The 19,168-nt window shown below is 37.0% G+C and overlaps 1 protein-coding gene across 4 annotated transcripts in view; it reads right to left on the bottom strand.

Moving 5' to 3' along the window:
- Nucleotides 1–19,168, bottom strand: part of MED23 (mediator complex subunit 23) — a 43,477-nt gene that overhangs the window by 15,155 nt on the left and 9,154 nt on the right. For all 4 annotated transcript variants that reach the window (XR_004352516.1, XM_032651068.1, XM_032651070.1 and 1 more), the window contains exons 9-17: nucleotides 18,133–18,245; nucleotides 16,538–16,633; nucleotides 10,726–10,926; nucleotides 7,771–7,914; nucleotides 6,008–6,153; nucleotides 4,808–5,053; nucleotides 2,785–2,927; nucleotides 1,489–1,663; nucleotides 422–585 (exon numbers count right to left, since the gene is read on the bottom strand). Coding sequence is in view for 3 of the 4 variants with exons in the window: in XM_032651068.1 (XP_032506959.1) it covers nucleotides 422–585; nucleotides 1,489–1,663; nucleotides 2,785–2,927; nucleotides 4,808–5,053; nucleotides 6,008–6,153; nucleotides 7,771–7,914; nucleotides 10,726–10,926; nucleotides 16,538–16,633; nucleotides 18,133–18,245 (1,428 nt within the window). In the remaining variant the exon portion in view is untranslated. The remainder of the gene's footprint in view (nucleotides 1–421; nucleotides 586–1,488; nucleotides 1,664–2,784; nucleotides 2,928–4,807; nucleotides 5,054–6,007; nucleotides 6,154–7,770; nucleotides 7,915–10,725; nucleotides 10,927–16,537; nucleotides 16,634–18,132; nucleotides 18,246–19,168) is intronic.

Here is a 19,168-nt window from a genome sequence, read left to right as displayed (position 1 = left end):
TTAAAAAACTCCTACTTTAATATCTGACAAAGTAAATATCATATATGTAATCCATATCACAGAAAATCTTTGGGAATTTCAATTATTATTATTATTTTTTAAGAGTATAAAGTGGTTCTGAGACCAAAAAGCTCAGGAACCAAAAAGAGACCAAAAAGAGACCAAAAAGCTCAGGACTTTCAAATGATGTTAGATGACCAAAAACTGATGTTCAACCTAGTTAAAATGGTACTACACAGAGAAGAATTTACATTAATTACTGAAATGGTGAAGATATCAAAACAACAACCGGTTTTTTGGAAACAAGTGAGAAGAATCTTTTCAGTAGGTTACCCTCCCCCCTGCCCCTTAGTAGTCAGGAGGGACACAGCACACTCTGACTCATCTGTGTCTGTTGGTAGTGGCTGCATATTCACTGTACCTGTTACGTGAGTTGCTCTAGCTAAGGTCAATATCAAGGCGCGGTTCAGTTCTTCAGATTCCGCTGAAAGCACCGTTTTGGGATCGCTAAGGAAGCGTGTAAACTGTGGCTGTACCTCCGAGCTACCTAATGCTGTTATAAGCCTGAGTGCAGTGCTCTCAACACTGAAAAGTGGGAGAACAAAAACAATCATTAAAAGATTAAGCTGCAGATAAAAATCTCAGAACTATAGAATTAAATCTAATTCTAGGTTAATCACAACGGGAAAACTTGCAAACTATAAATTTCCCTTCTTTGGTTAAAAACAAACAGACAGGGCTTCCCTGGTGGCGCAGTGGTTGAGAGTCCGCCTGCCGATGCAGGGGATGCGGGTTCGTGCCCCGGTCCGGGAGGATCCCACATGCCGTGGAGCGGCTGGGCCCGTGAGCCATGGCCGCTGGGCCTGCGTGTCCGTAGCCTGTGCTCCGCAACGAGAGAGGCCACAACAGTGAGAGGCCCGCGTACCGCAAAAAAAAAAAAAAAAAAAAAAACCAGACAAATGAACTCGTCTTTTGTGTGGGAATGAGCTTTCCTTAATTTGTTTTAAAAGCCCGAGGTGCCAAATTTTACAGCAAAAACCAACTGACATTTTTACACATTTGAAAAAGATAGCTTGTAGCCCGCAGGACTAAAAAATTTCACCTGGATGCACAGCATTTGAAAAAGTACAGCTTTTAAAATTTGAAATGTATTTTCACTTAGAGAAAATCAAAATGACGTGATACTTTAACCATAATCTGAAGTATAGTTGAATCCAGTATTCTAAAGGGCTAAGTTAGAATACAATGTCAAAGGTCTTGGAAGTACTTGTTCTCAGTCCAAAGATCCCTAGGCAATAATTCAACTATCTTACTAGGTTTCTATTTAAAAAGCTGGACTCTACTTCTTCTATACTGGAAATAAAACACTCCAGAAGCCCTGGGGTTTTATGACAGTGAATAAAAATACTGTAAGGTAATGGATTAAGTTCCCCATCTCCAACAAAGTTTCTAATAAATCCAAGGAAAGACAGTCTCCAATGAGCTCACCAGAGATGGAGCTGGTTCTGGTTTGTTTGTGCAACTGCAGCCAAAGTATGAAGATGACTCAGGAGCTGAACTCTGTAATGAGGCTGAATGTGGTGCATCCGGTAGCTGAACATCTCAAGAAGCGTGTGCAAGATCCCCCAGGCATGAGACTTGAAAACAGTTGGCAAAAGCTGACCTTGAGGAACAAGACAGTTTAAGGCACCAATCAGTAAAAGCTATGTATTAAAAGATACCTGAAGAAAAGTCACACTGAATAAAATCCATGCAAAGATTCTGATCATGAACACACACACATACAAACATACAGATACACATGCACACATAGATACTGATATATTTTCCAAATTTTCTCCATAATTTGTACTTTAATGTTAAGGAAGAAAATCCAGATCCTTATTTTTGGGTTGGCCAAAAAGTTCGTTCGAGTTTTTCTGTTACAAAATGACCTTTCTGGCCAACCCAACAATACCAACTTTGCTTTTTTTTTTCCTGGAATTTGACAAATGATACTCAAGTTCATCTGGAAAGGTAAAATAAGAGCGAGGATATGGAAAAAAATTACTCTAACCTTCCTCACTTCTTTATTTTTATTTAGTTCTCTTTTAAATTACTTTCATAACGTTACTGTTCCCAACCTTTTGAAGCTTGAGGATCACTTTCTAATACACAAATTGCATCACATCCCCTCCTCCCTGCTAACAAAGTGTAATGTGACTTTCAATTATCTGGAAAAAAGAGTAACCATGGTTAAAATGATACTGTATTAATAAAAAGTTAAAATTACCTCAAATCAGAAAAACACTTCCATATTAGAAAATATCTATTATTTAGAACTGCATAACAACCAACAGACATCGTACAATGTCTTCTGCAATGCAGGAACACCCCCTGCCTATTGCTGCCCCGGGCAAACCAGAAAGAGAGGCAAATGGGACCGCTGGTTTTTATATGAGTACAGGCATCATGTCTGTCCTGCTCACTGCATCCCAAGCACCTAGCATAATTACATGCCCCCCTTTCTTAACCATAACTTTACTTTAAAACATGCATCCCACTCCCTTGACCCTCTGTGAGGGTCTATCCCTCTTTTTTGTTTTATTTTTCTCTGTAAGGTTTATCACCTGACATATTCCATATTTCGATTATTTACATTTTTTGTCTGTCTTCCTCATTTAGCAGGTAATCTCTACGATGGCAGTGATTTCTGTACACTGCTATATCCCTAGCAACTAGAGAAGTATACGTTGAATGAATGGAAGCGTTAATGGTTAAAAACACCAGAAAGTCCTGTCTTACTGATAAATCCTTTGATGCCCAAAGACTCTATTTCCATATAGACCAATAAACGGCTGTACGTTTCCACTAGGGCTGGAGCCAAGGCCACACTGGACTTTGCATGAGCAAGTTTTATCACTCTGGTAGCAATGCTGTGGATAAGGCTGAGGAGAAACAACATATTAAAATAAAAGTAAACATTCATTATTTTTGACATAAACACAGGAATTATTCTACTTATAGAGAACTTGGTATAAATCTGAACTTAAACATATAAAATGAATCAGCTCTGTTTTAATCATTTAGGTTGTACAGAACACATGGTAGTGATGCACTGTACAACCTGAGACTGATTCTGGTTTCCACGCTGCTTTCAACGTGCCTCAGGATCTCTGCTCACGGAAAAGCAAAATTTGGGTATAACTCATGTACCCAACTCAAAACTTGGGTACATGCTTGAATGGTTTTAGGCTGTTTCTTTTTCAAATATGTAACTAAAACCATTTAAGAAATTAACTTTTGTTACAGAATTACTTAACAAATCACTGGTAAGACCCAAATGTTAGGTACTAAAGGGACTTTCCTCAATTTCGTCACATATGCCAGTAAAGCGCTTGTATAATTCTAGCACAATGTTAACCATTTGAAAAAGAGCATGTTTTTTCTAGAACCAATGACCCCCCACCTGGAGGTCCACACATACATTCTCTTTGACCTAGGCAGTGTTTGAAGTTTGAGCCAACACTTAATGGTTGAGAGTCTAGAAATAAAAGCCCTTTCCAAAAAAACCAAGAACTAGATACACTAATGTTCATCCTTACACTGCAGAAATTAGCACAAGTGGCAGCACCGTTAAGTTGAGCCCCTCCCGCTCCAGTCAGCCTCAACCCCTCTATACACACAGGCTTCCGTGCACACTATTACCTGACTCGCCTTCATGCAGCCCCAGGCAGGCATCACTCACTTACATTATCAGCTTGGCTCCTATGGGCACTTGAGGTTCTAGAATCACACCCAACACAGCCCTTTCTGTCTTTTAGAAACCATATATGTCAATTCTAAAAGCACTCTTTTTTTTTTTTTTTTTTTTTTTTTTTTTTTTTTGTTTGTTTTTGTGGTACGCGGGCCTCTCGCTGTTGTGGCCTCTCCCGTTGCGGAGCACAGGCTCTGGACGCGCAGGCTCATCGGCCATGGCTCACGGGCCCAGCCACTCCGCAGCATGTGGGATCTTCCCGGACCGGAGCACGAACCCTTATCCCCTGCATTGGCAGGCGGACTCCCAACCACTGCGCCACCAGGGAAGCCCACTAAAAGCACTCTTATGTATAGTCAACATAGGAAAGATATTACAGTTTTTGCATCCCTGGACTCAGCAATTCTACTTCCAGCAAATTATTTAATAAAAATGCATTATGGATAGGTGCAAAGACAGCCAGAAAGGTGCAAAGACAGCCAGAAAGGTGCAAAGATAGCCAGAAAGATAATCTTCATAGCCATCTTTATAACACTGAGACACTGCAATCTCAGTATCCAACTACGTGGAACTGACTAAAGAATCACACATAGACACACAAAAGACTTCTTTGTAGCAATTAAAACAGATGTTCCTGAAGAGCACTAGATCTAAAAACATGTTTAATTAAAAAAAAAAACACCAAAAAACAGGTGTGTAATAGATTATATGAGAAAAAGGTGGTTATAAAATAGTACTGTAGTTAAGAACACATTTTGAAAAAACAAAAATACCCCCATAAATTCATATATTTAAACATAGAAAAAAGACTCAATACATATATATAAATATAATTTTACAATGCTTATTTCTTATGGAGGGATTATAGCAATTATTTTCATTTTCTTTGGGTTTATTTGTATATTCTAGAATTCCTATAATAAACAATACCATTTTTGTAATAAAATAAACCTAAAGGTTTTTAAAAATATACCTGGCCATAAAATATACACACATAATCATGAAATCAAGTCTTTGCTGCACTGACATCAATTCCCTGGCATAGGACGAAATAAATAAAAAAGAACATACCTCATCTTGGCATGAACTGTCAGTGAATCCAGGAGGTTCATTGGTAAGGGAGTAATAGATCCTGAAGCCAAACAGCTCGTTCCAGGAAGAGGTATCCTCATAATTCCATTTCCATAAATAGTTTCTACCAGAGCTCCCATGGGTAATGTAAAACATTCTGAATTTGTAGAGTATGCATTACACAGCAGGGCGATCTTATAGTCATTCATCTGTAAGCTTTTATTTCTAAGACTCTGCTGTAGGAACCTAAAATTTCAAGTTCCATTCAACAGAAAAAAAATGCAAATAATTTCTAGAAAGGTAATTTGCATTTCTAAAAAAGCTTAATTTCATGCAACTATATATTTATTCCTATAGGTATTATAGTTTCTGCCCAAAACACAGTGTTAACACATATAAAAGACTGAGAAGCATTTCAGAAAGAATGTAATTATAAGTGAACACTGAATGGTTGTTAAGTATGTACTATATATACTGCACTGAGATTCAGATAATGAAGAAATAACTCACAGATTCATGAACTAGCCTACTTATCTATTTGCTTGAGTACAATAATATACCTTCATTACAGATGTCACTAAGGAAAAATGGTTAAGGGTTACCTCATAAAATGAAAGCCAAATGAAATGTGAAGTCTGACTACCCTACAGTCTCCTATGAAGAGATCTGTCAGTCAGTCCTTTTCAGAAGTTCAGCTATTCCTAACCCTTGACGGAAGCCCAGTCCTATCTAAAAGAGGGCATCTTCTCTGAGTAATCGCAGCTTTGGAAATGATGTAAGGGAGCATGCCAGCCAGATCAGCTCCATCAATCCTGGCAGCCCAGGGAGTGAAAGATATCCCAGTCAGATCATGCTCAAATTCCAAGTACTTAAACAATTTTGAAACATTTTCACACAGTTTTGGAAATTAAGTATTTTAACTAAGGTAAAACATGTAAAAGCAAAGATTAGACCTGAAAATTAAAAAAATATATATATCTCCACATACATATGAACAGGCTTGGTTAATCTTCTAGTTGCTTTCTGCTGCAACTGATCAGGTTCCCTTTAGTTATAACATACACATTAAATATTTACCCTCACCTCTAGTGGATGTGGGAAGATTTCCATACTTCACATAAATACTGAGACCAATATTGGTCTACAACCCACTATTTATTACATTAAAAAAAATGAACTGTCAAGCTACAAACAACTTACTCATGGTGAAGCTTTAGGGAATGAGGTATTGGAATCTGTAGCTTGGAGTTGTCATTTTGGGCTTTTCTATTGAGGTGAATCCAAATGCAGGTCATTGCAAAGGCATGAGTTGACTGGGGTTTGTTAATGTCAGGAACTGGGATAAACTAGAAAAGAACAATTTAAATACAAGAAAGAGTAGAATTAACTAATTATATATATTTTAGTAATCCATTTCTGCTATATCTCATAATTTAGCTCCAACTGTTCAATAACACAAATCAGAAGATCTAACAGCTATCAGATATTGAAACTATTACAAGATTGTTTTTACTTGCCAAGAAAATAACTGAAATCCACAGGTGCTTAGTCAAGCTTTTCCTACTGCCACAAAGCATTCATAATCATTAAATTTTTATTCTTGGACTCCCCTGGTGGCACAGTGGTTAAGAATCTGCCTGCCAGTGCAGGGGACCCAGGTTCGAGCCCTGGTCCAGGAAGATCCCACAAGCCACAGAGCAACTAAGCCCATGTGCCACAACTACTGAGCCTGCGCTCTAGAGACCGCAAGCCACAACTACTGAAGCCCGCACGCCTAGAGCCCGTGCTCCACAGCAAGAGAAGCCACCGCAACGAGAAGACTGCGCACTGCAACGAAGAGTAGCCCCCACTCGCCGCCAACTAGAGAAAGCCCGCGTGCAGCAATGAAGACCCAATGAAGCCAAAAATAAACTTATTAAAAAAAATTTTATTCTTTAGAAATTAAACATCATTAAGAAAAAAATTAATCACATCATTATCTTACTGAGTGTGATAAATATGAATACAGAGTTTCTAAAAGTCACAATATATGCGTTCCAAGAACATATAAGAGACATGCGATCTAAATGAGTAGCATAAAACATATTGTTTATTGATGTGTGAAATGACACGGATGTCTGGAATTTGCTTTAAAATCATCGGCATTAATAAAAAAGATGAGGAAAGAAGATGAAATAAGAATATTTCTTGGACTTCCCTGGTGGCAGAGTGGTTAAGAATCCACCTGCCATTGCAGAGGACACGGGTTCGATCCCTGGTCTGGGAAGATCCCACATGCCGCAGAGCAAATAAGCCCGTGTGCTGCAACTACTGAAGCCTGTGCACCTAGAGCCTGTGCTCTGCAGCAAAGAGAAGCCACTGCAATGAGAAGCCCACGCACAGCAATGAAGACCCAACGCAGCCAAAAAAAGAATATTCTTGGTGATGGGACAGGAGTGTCTTTTTCTACTTACTCTACATTTTTTGTGCATTTAAAATTTCTATAATAAAATGTTTCTAAAAAATGACAATCATCAATATATACCATATTTTACTCAAATACCTTATATAATAAAACACTAGTGTGACACACTCAATTGGCAAACAACCAAAAAAACCATATTAACAGATACTGATACTGTGTGGTCATTCAAATGTGTATAGATTAAAACAGTTTCATGCTTTTAAAAATTGCAACCCTGTTTAGAATGTAGAGAAAGAGCTTGTCATACTAGATGTTCAACTGTGATTTAAGATAAACTTCAAAAATAATCTAGTTCAATTTCATCACTTTATACAGGAGTAAACTAATGTCAAGAAAAACTGAATGTCTATCCCATGATCACAGCAATCACAAAAACTGGGAAAAGAACCATGTTTCCAGCGTTCAAGTCCAGTGCTCTTTTCACAAAATCACACTAAAATCCTTAAACATAAATTAGGCATAATTCTAATCACATTGTTAACTATTTAGTAAAACTTACTTCTTTTTCTGGGTACAGAAGGTCAAAGAGCTTCATGACAGGGAGAAAATCAGCTAGTGCATTTTTCTGAATACTTCCAGAAATGAATTGCAAGAGAACCCACATCAGATGATCTCTGCCTTTAATCAGTCCTCGCCCTGCTAACTGTAAAAAATGTTTAAATACAAATCTACACAGCCAGTTAAAGAAACAGATAAAGTCTAAAGAAAAAAGAGAGAGAAACCTTGTTCTCAGAAAGTTAGCACCTTTTTTTTTTAACATCTTTATTGGAGTATAATTGCTTTACAATGGTGTGTTAGTTTCTGCTTTATAACAAAGTGAATCAGTTATACATATACATATGTTCCCATATCTCTTCCCTCTTGCGCCTTCCTCCCTCCTACCCTCCCTATCCCACCCCTCCAGGCGGTCACAAAGCACCGAGCTGATCTCCCTGAGCTGATCTCCCTGTGCTATGCGGATGCTTCCCACTAGCTATCTACCTTACGTTTGGTAGTGTATATATGTCCATGCCTCTCTCTCGCTTTGTCACAGCTTACCCTTCCCACTACCTATATCCTCAAGTCCATTCTCTAGTAGGTCTGTGTCTTTATTCCTGTCTTACCCCTAGGCTCTTCATGACATTTTTTTTTCTTAAATTCCATATATATGTGTTAGCATACGGTATTTGTCTTTCTCTTTCTGACTTACTTCACTCTGTATGACAGACTCTAGTTCTATCCACCTCATTACAAATAGCTCAATTTCGTTTCTCTTTATGGCTGAGTAATATTCCATTGTATATATGCGCCACATCTTCTTTATCCATTCATCCGATGATGGACACTTAGGTTGTTTCCATCTCTGGGCTATTGTAAATAGAGCTGCAATGAACATTTTGGTACATGACTCTTTTTGAATTATGGTTTTCTCAGGGTACATGCCCAGTAGTGGAATTGCTGGGTCATATGGTAGTTCTATTTTTAGTTTTTCAAGGAACCTCCATACTGTTCTCCAGAGTGGCTGTATCAATTTACATTCCCACCAACAGTGCAAGAGGGTTCCCTTTTCTCCACACCCTCTCCAGCATTTATTGTTTCTAGATTTTTTGATGATGGCCATTCTGACTGGTGTGAGATGATATCTCATTGTAGTTTTGATTTGCATTTCTCTAATGATTAATGATGTTGAGCATTCTTTCATGTGTTTGTTGGCAGTCTGCATATCTTCTTTGGTGAAATGTCTATTTAGGTCTTCTGCCCATTTTTGGATTGGGTTGTTTTATTGTTATTGAGCTGCATGAGCTGCTTATAAATTTTGGAGATTAATTCTTTGTCAGCTGCTTCATTAGCAAATATTTTCTCCCATTCTGAGGGTTGTCTTTTGGTCTTGTTTATGGTTTCCTTTGCTGTGCAAAAGCTCTGAAGTTTCATTAGGTCCCATTTGTCTATTTTTGTTTTTATTTCCATTTCTCTAGGAGGTGGGTCAAAAAGGATCTTGCTGTGATTTATAGCATCTAACTTTTACATTTACTAATTACTTTTTCTCCACTCAAGGCACACCCAGCAAAGCCTTTTAAATTATTTTAATATTATATGTTTTCTCCCTGACCTCCAAAACAACTATGCATATCAAAAATTAAATATTTTAAAACATGATTAAGTCAATAATGTATGCATGAGAATCAAGCTTAATTTGCGACTATTATGAAAAATATTTCATCAAAACACAAAGAGTACTTTATTGTACCAAAAGGATGAAATTTATTGTTTTTACTCCTCAAGGACTGGTTATCCAACACACTTTTCCTGGTTTCCTGTAGATTATAACAGAAACCAGTGGTGGTGATCGGGGTGGTGGGTAAGTGGTGGTTGAAAGGATTTTAACAACTCTTATGAAAATATTTCCCCCAAATAATCTAGACTATCAAGATGTTATAGATACAACAACACTATTTTATTCCCATTCAATGTGTCCAAAGCCTTATGCCTAAAACCAACCCTTTCCACAAGTTACTCTTCCACTCGTATTCCCTGTTTCGGATTCATTGTTGTACTCTTCCATTCACCTGTCTAAGCAGACACCAGTGAGTGATCCTAGATTCCTGTTACTCCCTGTCACCTATCGTCACCAAGTCGTATTCACCTCCCAGCATACCGGGTTTCTGGCTCCTCCTCTCTGTCCTGGTTTAGGTCTTCAGCATCTCTCACCCAGACCACTGCAACAGCTCCCTTACTAATTTCTTTGCTTCTGATTTTGGCTCCATCCATCTCTACATCACTGTCTTCCTACATGTGGTCATTAGCAGTAATTTTTCCAACTTGTATATGATGATGTCATTCCCTTCCTCATTTGCTTCCCAAAGTAAATTTAACTCAGAACAAACACAGGGTCATATAAAGTTCTCCATGTCTGGCCTTACCTTCCTGCTTTCTTCATCTCACCAACACTTTCCCTTTTACATTTTTCTTTCCAGCTATCACACACTTTTGTCCCTTTCCAAATAACCATCTTATTGTTATGGAAACACTTTCCTATCTTTTCCTCTTGGCAAATTTCTACTTGCCTTTCAAGTAATAGTTTCAAGATCCCTTTGAGAAAGCCATTCCTGATGTCTTTAATAGGGACTATTCTCTCATTCCTATCACAAGGAAACATGCTTCCATTATGTGAACTATAATATTATAATCAAATTGTTTATACCTATATCTTCCCACCGGTAAAGAGCTCTTTGAGGGTACTATACTAGTGCCTTTTCATTTTGTATCTCCTTGTCCTTGCACTGTGAATATGTGGAATGAATAAGTGAATGCAGTTTTTATGGTGACAAGAAAATGAGAAGTTAAGAAACCATAAAGGCACTGAACAAAACAGAAATCAGAGCTCGGAACTTCCGTTCACTAGGTAACATCCACACCAGTCTAAAACATACTAATCAACAGGTAAAGTGGCTCTGACAAAGGGTGTGGTACTTACCTTCTGATGAAGAGAAAGGACCATATGTGGAAAACTTGCAAACTGGAAAAGCACAAAGAAAATGAGCTGACTCGAGAGATGCTGCCAGAGGAGTTGGCTTGTTCCCCCATCGTCAAACTTCTCCTCGGTCTCCGATCGCTCCATGGCATAAACCACCAGATCCACCAACTGGTCCTCCAGCACAGGGCAGCGCTGCTTGTGCTGTAGGGCAGAGATTAAATACAGTATTCCAAAAGCCTCCCGGTTAGTTTCAGAAGTTACCAGTTAATGGGCATTAATCGTAACAAGAGGCTGAGAAGCATGGAATGAAGTTGAATTTAGAAAGTTAAGGTTAGATTTAGTCTGTTAAAGCTGCATCATGTTACATTATCATAGAGGACGAGTATCATAAAAAATTATTTTTCAGGTCTCACATAAAACAGCCTTCCCATTAACTTTTGACTTTCACTATAGACATCAGTGTTCCAATATGACAAAGGGCACTACACAGTAGAAAATTTTGTTATTTATTTTTTGAACAAAGATCATTTAAAAGACAAATGAAATGGGGATAACAGTATTAAGCTTGCAATCTAGCTCAAAATATGAAAACCCTGGATTTCCAGGAATTAAATACTATGACAGGAGAGCAAACAAAGCAGTGTGTGATCTATTTATTTAAAAGTAATCACCACATGTTTACACTAACTTTATATACAGAGGTATATCTAAATGGCTTCCAGATTACTCAATGTCTATTTTTCAACGTGTGGTATTGATCTGATACTGAAAGGAAAACTTCCTCTACAAAAAAAAAAAACTTGATCTCAAAGTTAAATCTCTGCTCTTCCCTCTTAGAAGCCAAACATAATGCAGCTTTAATTTTAAATTAGACTATTTTAAAAATCTAAAACAAGAAAAAGAATTGAGCTTAAACACTAAAAATGAAAATGCAACTTCCCTTTCTAGAGGCAAAAAGATTTATGCTTTTTTAAAGTGATTTTAAAAAATGTACTTTTACCAAAAGAAATATGTTGAGCCATATTTTAAGCCATTTTTATACTTTTAATAAAATGTTACATGACTTAATAGCCAGGCAGTTGGAGGCCTTTCTAATGAATACAATACTAACATAGATGCTTTCCCTATAAACTTTAGATGTGATTATTAGTCTTTTGCCATGAAAAAGGGATATGATTTCCTGAAATTTAGGGGAAAAATGCAAAATGGGGACAAATTTGGAAAAAAACAAAACATAATGAAGAGCATCCCCTCTTTTGCATGCTTTCTGCCAGCTCCATACTTGTAAAGCTCCAATATAGCTGCACTTTCTTAAAGCATGCAAATAAAACAAACATCTATCCAAAACAGTAAGCATCAATGGTTGTTTCATATTTTTTCCAAAAACACAATGCCATGATCACAGTTCAATCACATTACAGGTTTACGAAGAGCAATATTAACACCACCAGTTGGGACTACAGTACTTTTCCTCCAAATGTAATTATCATTATGAAGCAGAGCAAAGTGCAACAGACAACACTACAAGCTATTTCTTAAATCAGCATGCACAACTACTGTGTACAGGGCTTGAAATTCACTAGTTCTGCCAACCACCAACAACCTAAGAAATGTGTCAGACAACACAAATTTAGAGCGAGATCATTCAAAGTATACAAGAGTCAGAAAAATTCGTGAAAAGAAGTAAAGCCAGAATTTCCAGTAGGAATTTTTCTTCAGTGATGGGAATTTGCTGCTAGTTGGAAACTAACCAATTTGTCATCTATTCCTCCATCCATGATGGTCTTCCATCAGTCTGCTTCAGGAAAAAAGAATAAACTAAACAAAATTGGTGTTTAGCACCTGGGTCATTTTTGAGTTTCCCTTATTAGTATTAGCTATTTGTTTCAGAGAACTGGATTTTTACCTACATATTTTTAGTACTGCAGTGATTGATGGTCATATAGTTAATGATTTAGAGGAAAACCAAAAATATTAAGATTTTGGCAAAGTAAGAACAACTAGGAAATTTACAGTCAAAGCTGATAAGCTTTCAGTATATACCATGACTCAAGACTACCCCCAGATTTTCTGTTAACAATCAAATCAGTCAGGAATCTCTATGGCACCAAATGCACTGGTTGGTCTGAGGGTAGCAGAACATCTATCAGAATGAACTCTATATTTCCCAGATGTTTTTGGTTAAATCCAAGGATAGTTCTCACACCAAGTTTAGGGATAGCTTACACCATGTTCCTTTTTTTACTCGCCAATTTTAATAATACCAAAAAAAAAAAAAAAGAGGGAAAAGTCTAGAATATAAAATGATCTGTGCTACTAACTACTTTAGAATAAGTTTTGCTTCAGTTTTCAACTGCTAAAAGATAATTACATTAAAATTAAGATTCTCCACCACGTAAGTTTTATAAAGTGGAAGAAATGAAAATTCGTAAATCAGTTTAATGATCTGTGAATAAAGGCTAATTATCAGTCACAGGGTGTGATAATTCTTGTAGCCAATGGATGCTATGTCTATGGCTATTCACAACTTGCTGAAAGCTTTCATAATTTTAAGTCTTAAGATATAGGCATACAAATTGAATTAGTTTACATCATATGTATATGTATGTTTAGTTAAAGCCTGTGTTAACAATAAGAATCTAAATTCAGTATTTTAACAATGCAATTTCTGCATAACAGCTCAAACTGTATCGGAAATTTGTATTAAATTTTCAGTTTTGGTAAATGCTGAAGATCAGGCACAAGGAATTAACAGAAACATTAACATTAAGCCCCACCCATGCCCTGATTTTTTCCCACCACTATTTAAAATGGCAAATGATAAGGCTTTCCGTCTTAGTAAGCATATCCTATATTAAGTGGCTCCTGACATTTTCATATAAGTTTTGGTACTGCTTATGTGGTGCAATTTTAACATATTGTACTTAGGTGGGCGTAAGTTAACTTAAAATCATTATTTCAGTGCTAGAAATCAATTTTAAAGCAGTATCTATTTAGGACAGGTTGGGAAGAAAAATCCCATCGTATGTCATTTATCATATTCTCTACCAATCAGAACTGGAGTCCCACGCCAGTTAATACCACTTTCAATGGTGCCTTTTAAGGATAAACTGAGTGATAGTCTAGTACTTCACCGTCTCAGGGCAGCCAGAGTTCATATACCACCACAAAAGGAGTGAATCTGTTCTGTAATGCTCTTATTCAGTACAAAGAATACAAACTCTTGTGCAAATACACAAAACAGGATTCTTACACTGTGAACACTACCTTGCTGGTCACAGAACTGGGCTATTTATGACCTTCTGAATGCAACCAATTTTAGGATAAAATACCATAGCCCAATTCCTACTGGAAAATGCAATATGGACAGCTCTTAAAAGGTTTCAAAGCTTTAAGTAAATTATTGCATTGCTAGAGAGAGGACAAGAAAGTATAGTGCAGGATATAGTTCTGTAATGATAAAAGATGTGATGAGATAACTTGTTTATTTTTAATCATATGCTTCTTATACAGTGTGCTCTCATTGTCTACCCTACTCTCCAGGTGGTAAAAATAATATACCAAGTCAACGCAGCATATACCTTACAAGTGCGCTCACTACAGTTTTCTCCCAAAACAATTAATGATGAATTGTGAACTTTTGACAATGTTTACACTACAGTGAGATCAATATTAATAATGTTCTGTCAGCATTTCCATTATAAACTTTATTTTTTACGGATTTATGTCTTAGTCATAAACTTTTTTTAGGTTGAAACTTGTTACTGAAAGGATCAGATCAGAAACACCCTTCTCTAAATTTTGTCAATTTCTAGTTTGAGAAGAGCTGCCCCCCAAAAGCAAAAAGCTAAGGATGGCTAAGGATATCTGGGGGAAGAAGGTACTTGCAGCTCAAATTACCATGGGTACATTTATTCATCAAACTGCAAAAAGAAACTGAGTCAAGTATGCCTTAAAGTGCACTGCAAAAATTAGTTTTAAGACATAGCATGAAGCATTCTTTCAAGGTTCACTGAATACTTACCTCTAACTCAAGTGAAAGCTGATCAGAGTTAAAGACTTGGTGTTTAAGATGTTACATTGACAGGTTATGTGAGGTTAACTGTCAGATACTGTGGTGTGAAGCAGTTTCAGTTTCACATGAACAAAGGCTTGTCCAAACAAGGAGACTTGGTAAATTTTTCAGAAGAAAAAACTTAAAATAATAAAAGAGATACTGCTACTAGGGTGAGGTTTGGCATGCAAAGTTTCAACACTGAGCAAGTTTTATGGCCAAGCTATATGTCCTTAAAAATAGGGCTTTATAAATGGAAGCACTGGCACAACCTTCACTATAGTATTGCAAACAGCAACGCTATTTTATATAACCTAGACAAGAATGTCTTTTTAAAATCAAAAAGCTGGTCTATTTTAATATGTTGGGCTCAAAAATTTTTAACAAAAATAATGAGAACCACTATTTTGCTTAAAATCTCAAAGTCCTGAAACAGACTTGGGACTGTATAAGAGTTTGGTTTATAAAGTTTGGCCATTTCGTGTTCCTCCTGCCACAGGTGGACTTCAGCTGCGAGGCGCTCACTGCAGGAGGAGGACACTTCTGGCAAAGACTGACAAAGAAGGGTGTTTGTCAAGCAGGTGTGGGGTCACCTAAGAGTGTGACATTTCTTAGTCAATCTCCATGTTTCCAAAAAAACTTCCCCATGTAAAGCGTACCACTCCAACTTTTAAAAGTAACATATCTCTGTTAAAGTGCTTTTGTTCTCTTTTGTTTTGTTTTTAATTTGTTTTTGTTTTTAGGCAAAGCAACGTAAGTATTTTTATTGATGTTGTTGTTTGTTTATGTTTTAATAGTCTGGAAAGATAAAGGCCACCACAAATCTTTCCATCTCTGAAAATTCCACCAGGCTAGCTTTAGCCCTAAAGTATGAAAAACAGTAAAATGGAGTGGGAAGGAAAAACAACCCATCAAAAAAGTGACAGGCTTTATCATGTGCCAGGTGTTGTCTCTTGATTTGATTAAAAAAAAAGAATATTAAAAAAAAACAAACACCAAAAACAAAAAACAAAAACAATCCACCAAAAACAACTCTCATATCCCAAGAAGAAATTCATTTTAGTGGCCTTGGTCTCAGCATGGTCCTGCCAATTTCAAGCCCCGACCATACATGTATTCTCTAAATGGAATCAGTGGCTACAAAGCGGCCAGCGTATCGTTAGTCACAATACAACAGTAAGGTTGTGAACATACCTGAGCAATGTTCAAGGTCTAGAGCATTGGAGGATGGGCAGGACAAGACAGGACAGAACAAAAATAAAGGAAGAAAAAAAGAAAAGACAAAACAGTGACTATGAGGCCAGCCTCAAGGAACCCAGAGTCAGCACAAACCCTCCCACATGTTAAACCACCAAAAACAAACACACACCAAAAAGAAAAAAAAAAAAAATCAGCAATTGAGGCCATGCTGAAAATACCAAGGGTTATAAAAATAGACACCCAAACAACAAAAAAAGTCAAAAATTATGGTTACGTCATGTGTAGGTTTCTCTGGCAAAAGGTATACTTGAAACTGGCCTTATAGAAAAAAAAGCAATGCAAAATAAACCAATTTTTAAAATATCTCCTTCTTAATTTAAATATTCTTAAAGCAATATATAAATAAGAACAATACATTGTTTAATAAACCATATATTAAAAAAAAAAATCACCGAATAGTTCTTAACTGTTTTGCTCAGTTAGCTATAGCAAAGAAAAGAGAAAAGAATAGTGCAGATTCTATGCAGAATTTACTAGGTTTCCAGCACAGTACAGTACCTGCTTATTTAAACCTAGCATATTGCAGACCATATCCCTGGAATAAGGCTGCTCCAAAACATATCTCAACAAAGCAGTCTGTGGTTCAAACAGATCCTTTAAAGAAAATAAAGAAAATTATTGCTTCAAGATCAAAGTTAATGTTAATTCAAATAATTTGAAATTGGGATCAAAAAATCCTCTAAAGGCACTTGTTACCTTCACAGAGTAGGCAGTATCTAGTGGAAAAAAATCATAGGATTTTAGTGCTTACAATTAATCTGTTCCCACCCCTCATTTGATAAATGATGTAACTGAGGTGAAGGGACTTGCCCAAGGTCATAGAGGAAAAGTTAGAAATGGCTTCAGCTACAGTCACGTGGAAGTCTTAAGCATCACTGTAGGGAAAGGATTTTTTTCCCCAGAAATCTTTCTAATCATTCTCCTACAAGTGTAAACATAGACATCATTTCCAAATTTGGAGAGGACTTGATAGCACACGGGTTAAGAGTTCAAATCCTGACTATACTATTTCCTAAATGTGGGGCCTTTTAGTCAAGTTACTACCCCACTCACTGTCTCAGTTTCATCATCTGGATAATGGAAATATTAAGATGATAGTTAAGAATAAAAGTTGTTGCAAAGTAAGCTCTTATAACAGTGCCTGGCACATAGTAAGTTCATAATAAGTTCCTCTGTTTTCATTATTACTGCTATCATGATTGCAAATTCCATTTAGTTTACCACTTTTTCATCTTCTAAAGTTTTGCTGACTAATATGCCAAGAACCCAGAATTGTCACTTTAGTTGCACTATTTTACACTCCTCACTTTTGGAAGTTTCCTAATCACTGTCTATGTCATTTTTTTTTTTTTTTTTTTTTTTTTGCGGTACGCGGGCCTCTCACTGCTGTGGCCTCTCCCGTTGCGGAGCACAGGCCCCGGACGCGCAGGCCCAGCGGCCATGGCCCACGGGTCCAGCCGCTCCGCGGCATGTGGGATCCTCCCGGACCGGGGCACGAACCCGTGTCCCCCGCATCGGCAGGCGGACTCTCAACCACTGCGCCACCAGGGAAGCCCTGTCTATGTCATTTTTGACATGAAAACATTTACATGAAAACTATCTTGCCCTCCCCATACCCTGCTCTGTCACTACTCCAAACCCCAAGATAATAAATGTCATATTTCATTATAGCTTTATGTCTATATCACATATTTCATTTTATGGATATTTGTGGATTTTTTTCCTTTGAGAAATTTCTACTCTTACTTTTGTCCTCCCCGTTTGAAAAAAATCTAACAAATAGGGACACTGCAAATTCATTTTTGGTCCCTGCTTTGTAAAGGAAAAGTGAAAACAAGGAATCAATTAAAAACTTCAATTTTCTAACACCAAGTGCTTTGCCAGGAGTGAACCGTTGGAACATAGACACCTGCAATATCATAAACCACAGGCTGTACTTGGAAATTGAAATCATATGATAAACCATAAACTATCTTTCATTAAATATTTACTTCTTCAGTCTATGAAGAGACAGTTTAGCATTACACATCAAATACTCCAGGATGAAGACTCTTAGACGGATCAAGAAAGTTCCATCGTATTTAGTAACATACCTTATCATATGGCAAGAGGCCTTTCAAAGGAAAACGGAGAGTTGCAGGGTCCAATTTCCATGAATTACAAATGGCGCCTGAGTTATTTACAACTGGCAGAAGGCTGCAACGGCCTGTATGCATTACAAAAAAATGTTTCTAAATAAATGTGAACATAGAAATGCCTGGTCCTTCATTCACTCTACAACTATTTAATGAACATCTATGCTGAACCAGGCACTGGTTAAAAATATGTTTTAATTAGATATAAGTTTGGGAATTTTCTTTGATTATTTTTAGCCCAGATGGTTAAAGACCAATTTGTACAGGCCTTCTAAGCTCACAAATGTTGCATTTGTCCAGGGACAGAGGTCGGCAAGCTACAATCCATGGACAAAATCCGCCTGTTTTTGTAAAGCTGTACTGGAACACTGTTGCTTTTGCACTGTAATGGCAGAGTTGAGTAGTTGCAGCAGACTGTATAGCCCACAAAGCCTAAAATTTTGTTATATCACCATTTATAGAAAAAGTTTACAGACGCTTAATCTAGGGTCAACCTGAGTAACTTTAAACATGATGCTCCTAGAAGGCTTAGATGTAGTATATGACCACCAATCAGTTCACGTATCCAAATGCCTGATAAATCCTGTCACTGCGATGTCCCACAGGCACCTCGTTCAACATAACTTAAACTAAATTCATCATCATCCTTCTCAATCCTTCCATAATTCATTAAATGATGTCAATATCTACTCAGTTACAAAAACTAAAAGCCTAAGAATTATCTGTCTAGTGTCTGTTTAGTTTTTGTATTTCCAGTGTCCGGAATAGCACCTGACTCACAGAAAGTGCTAAAAACTTCATCATTGACTAAATAATGTCTATATTCCAGGCTGTTCTGAGGCCACCATGATTTCTAGAAATTATTCAGGAATATATATGAGTACTGCAAAAACTGCAAATCACGTGCTTATTTTTAAAAGAAAATTCTGAGAATCTAACAAACATGAAAAAATGGAAAACAAAATAAATGAAATACAGAGCAAAAGTGTAAATT

The sequence above is a fragment of the Phocoena sinus genome, chromosome 12, assembly GCF_008692025.1.
Source record: "Phocoena sinus isolate mPhoSin1 chromosome 12, mPhoSin1.pri, whole genome shotgun sequence".
Classification (NCBI taxonomy): domain Eukaryota; kingdom Metazoa; phylum Chordata; class Mammalia; order Artiodactyla; family Phocoenidae; genus Phocoena; species Phocoena sinus.
The sequence above is the reverse complement of the archived record's forward strand: the minus strand, read 5'-3'. Positions and strand labels throughout refer to the sequence as shown.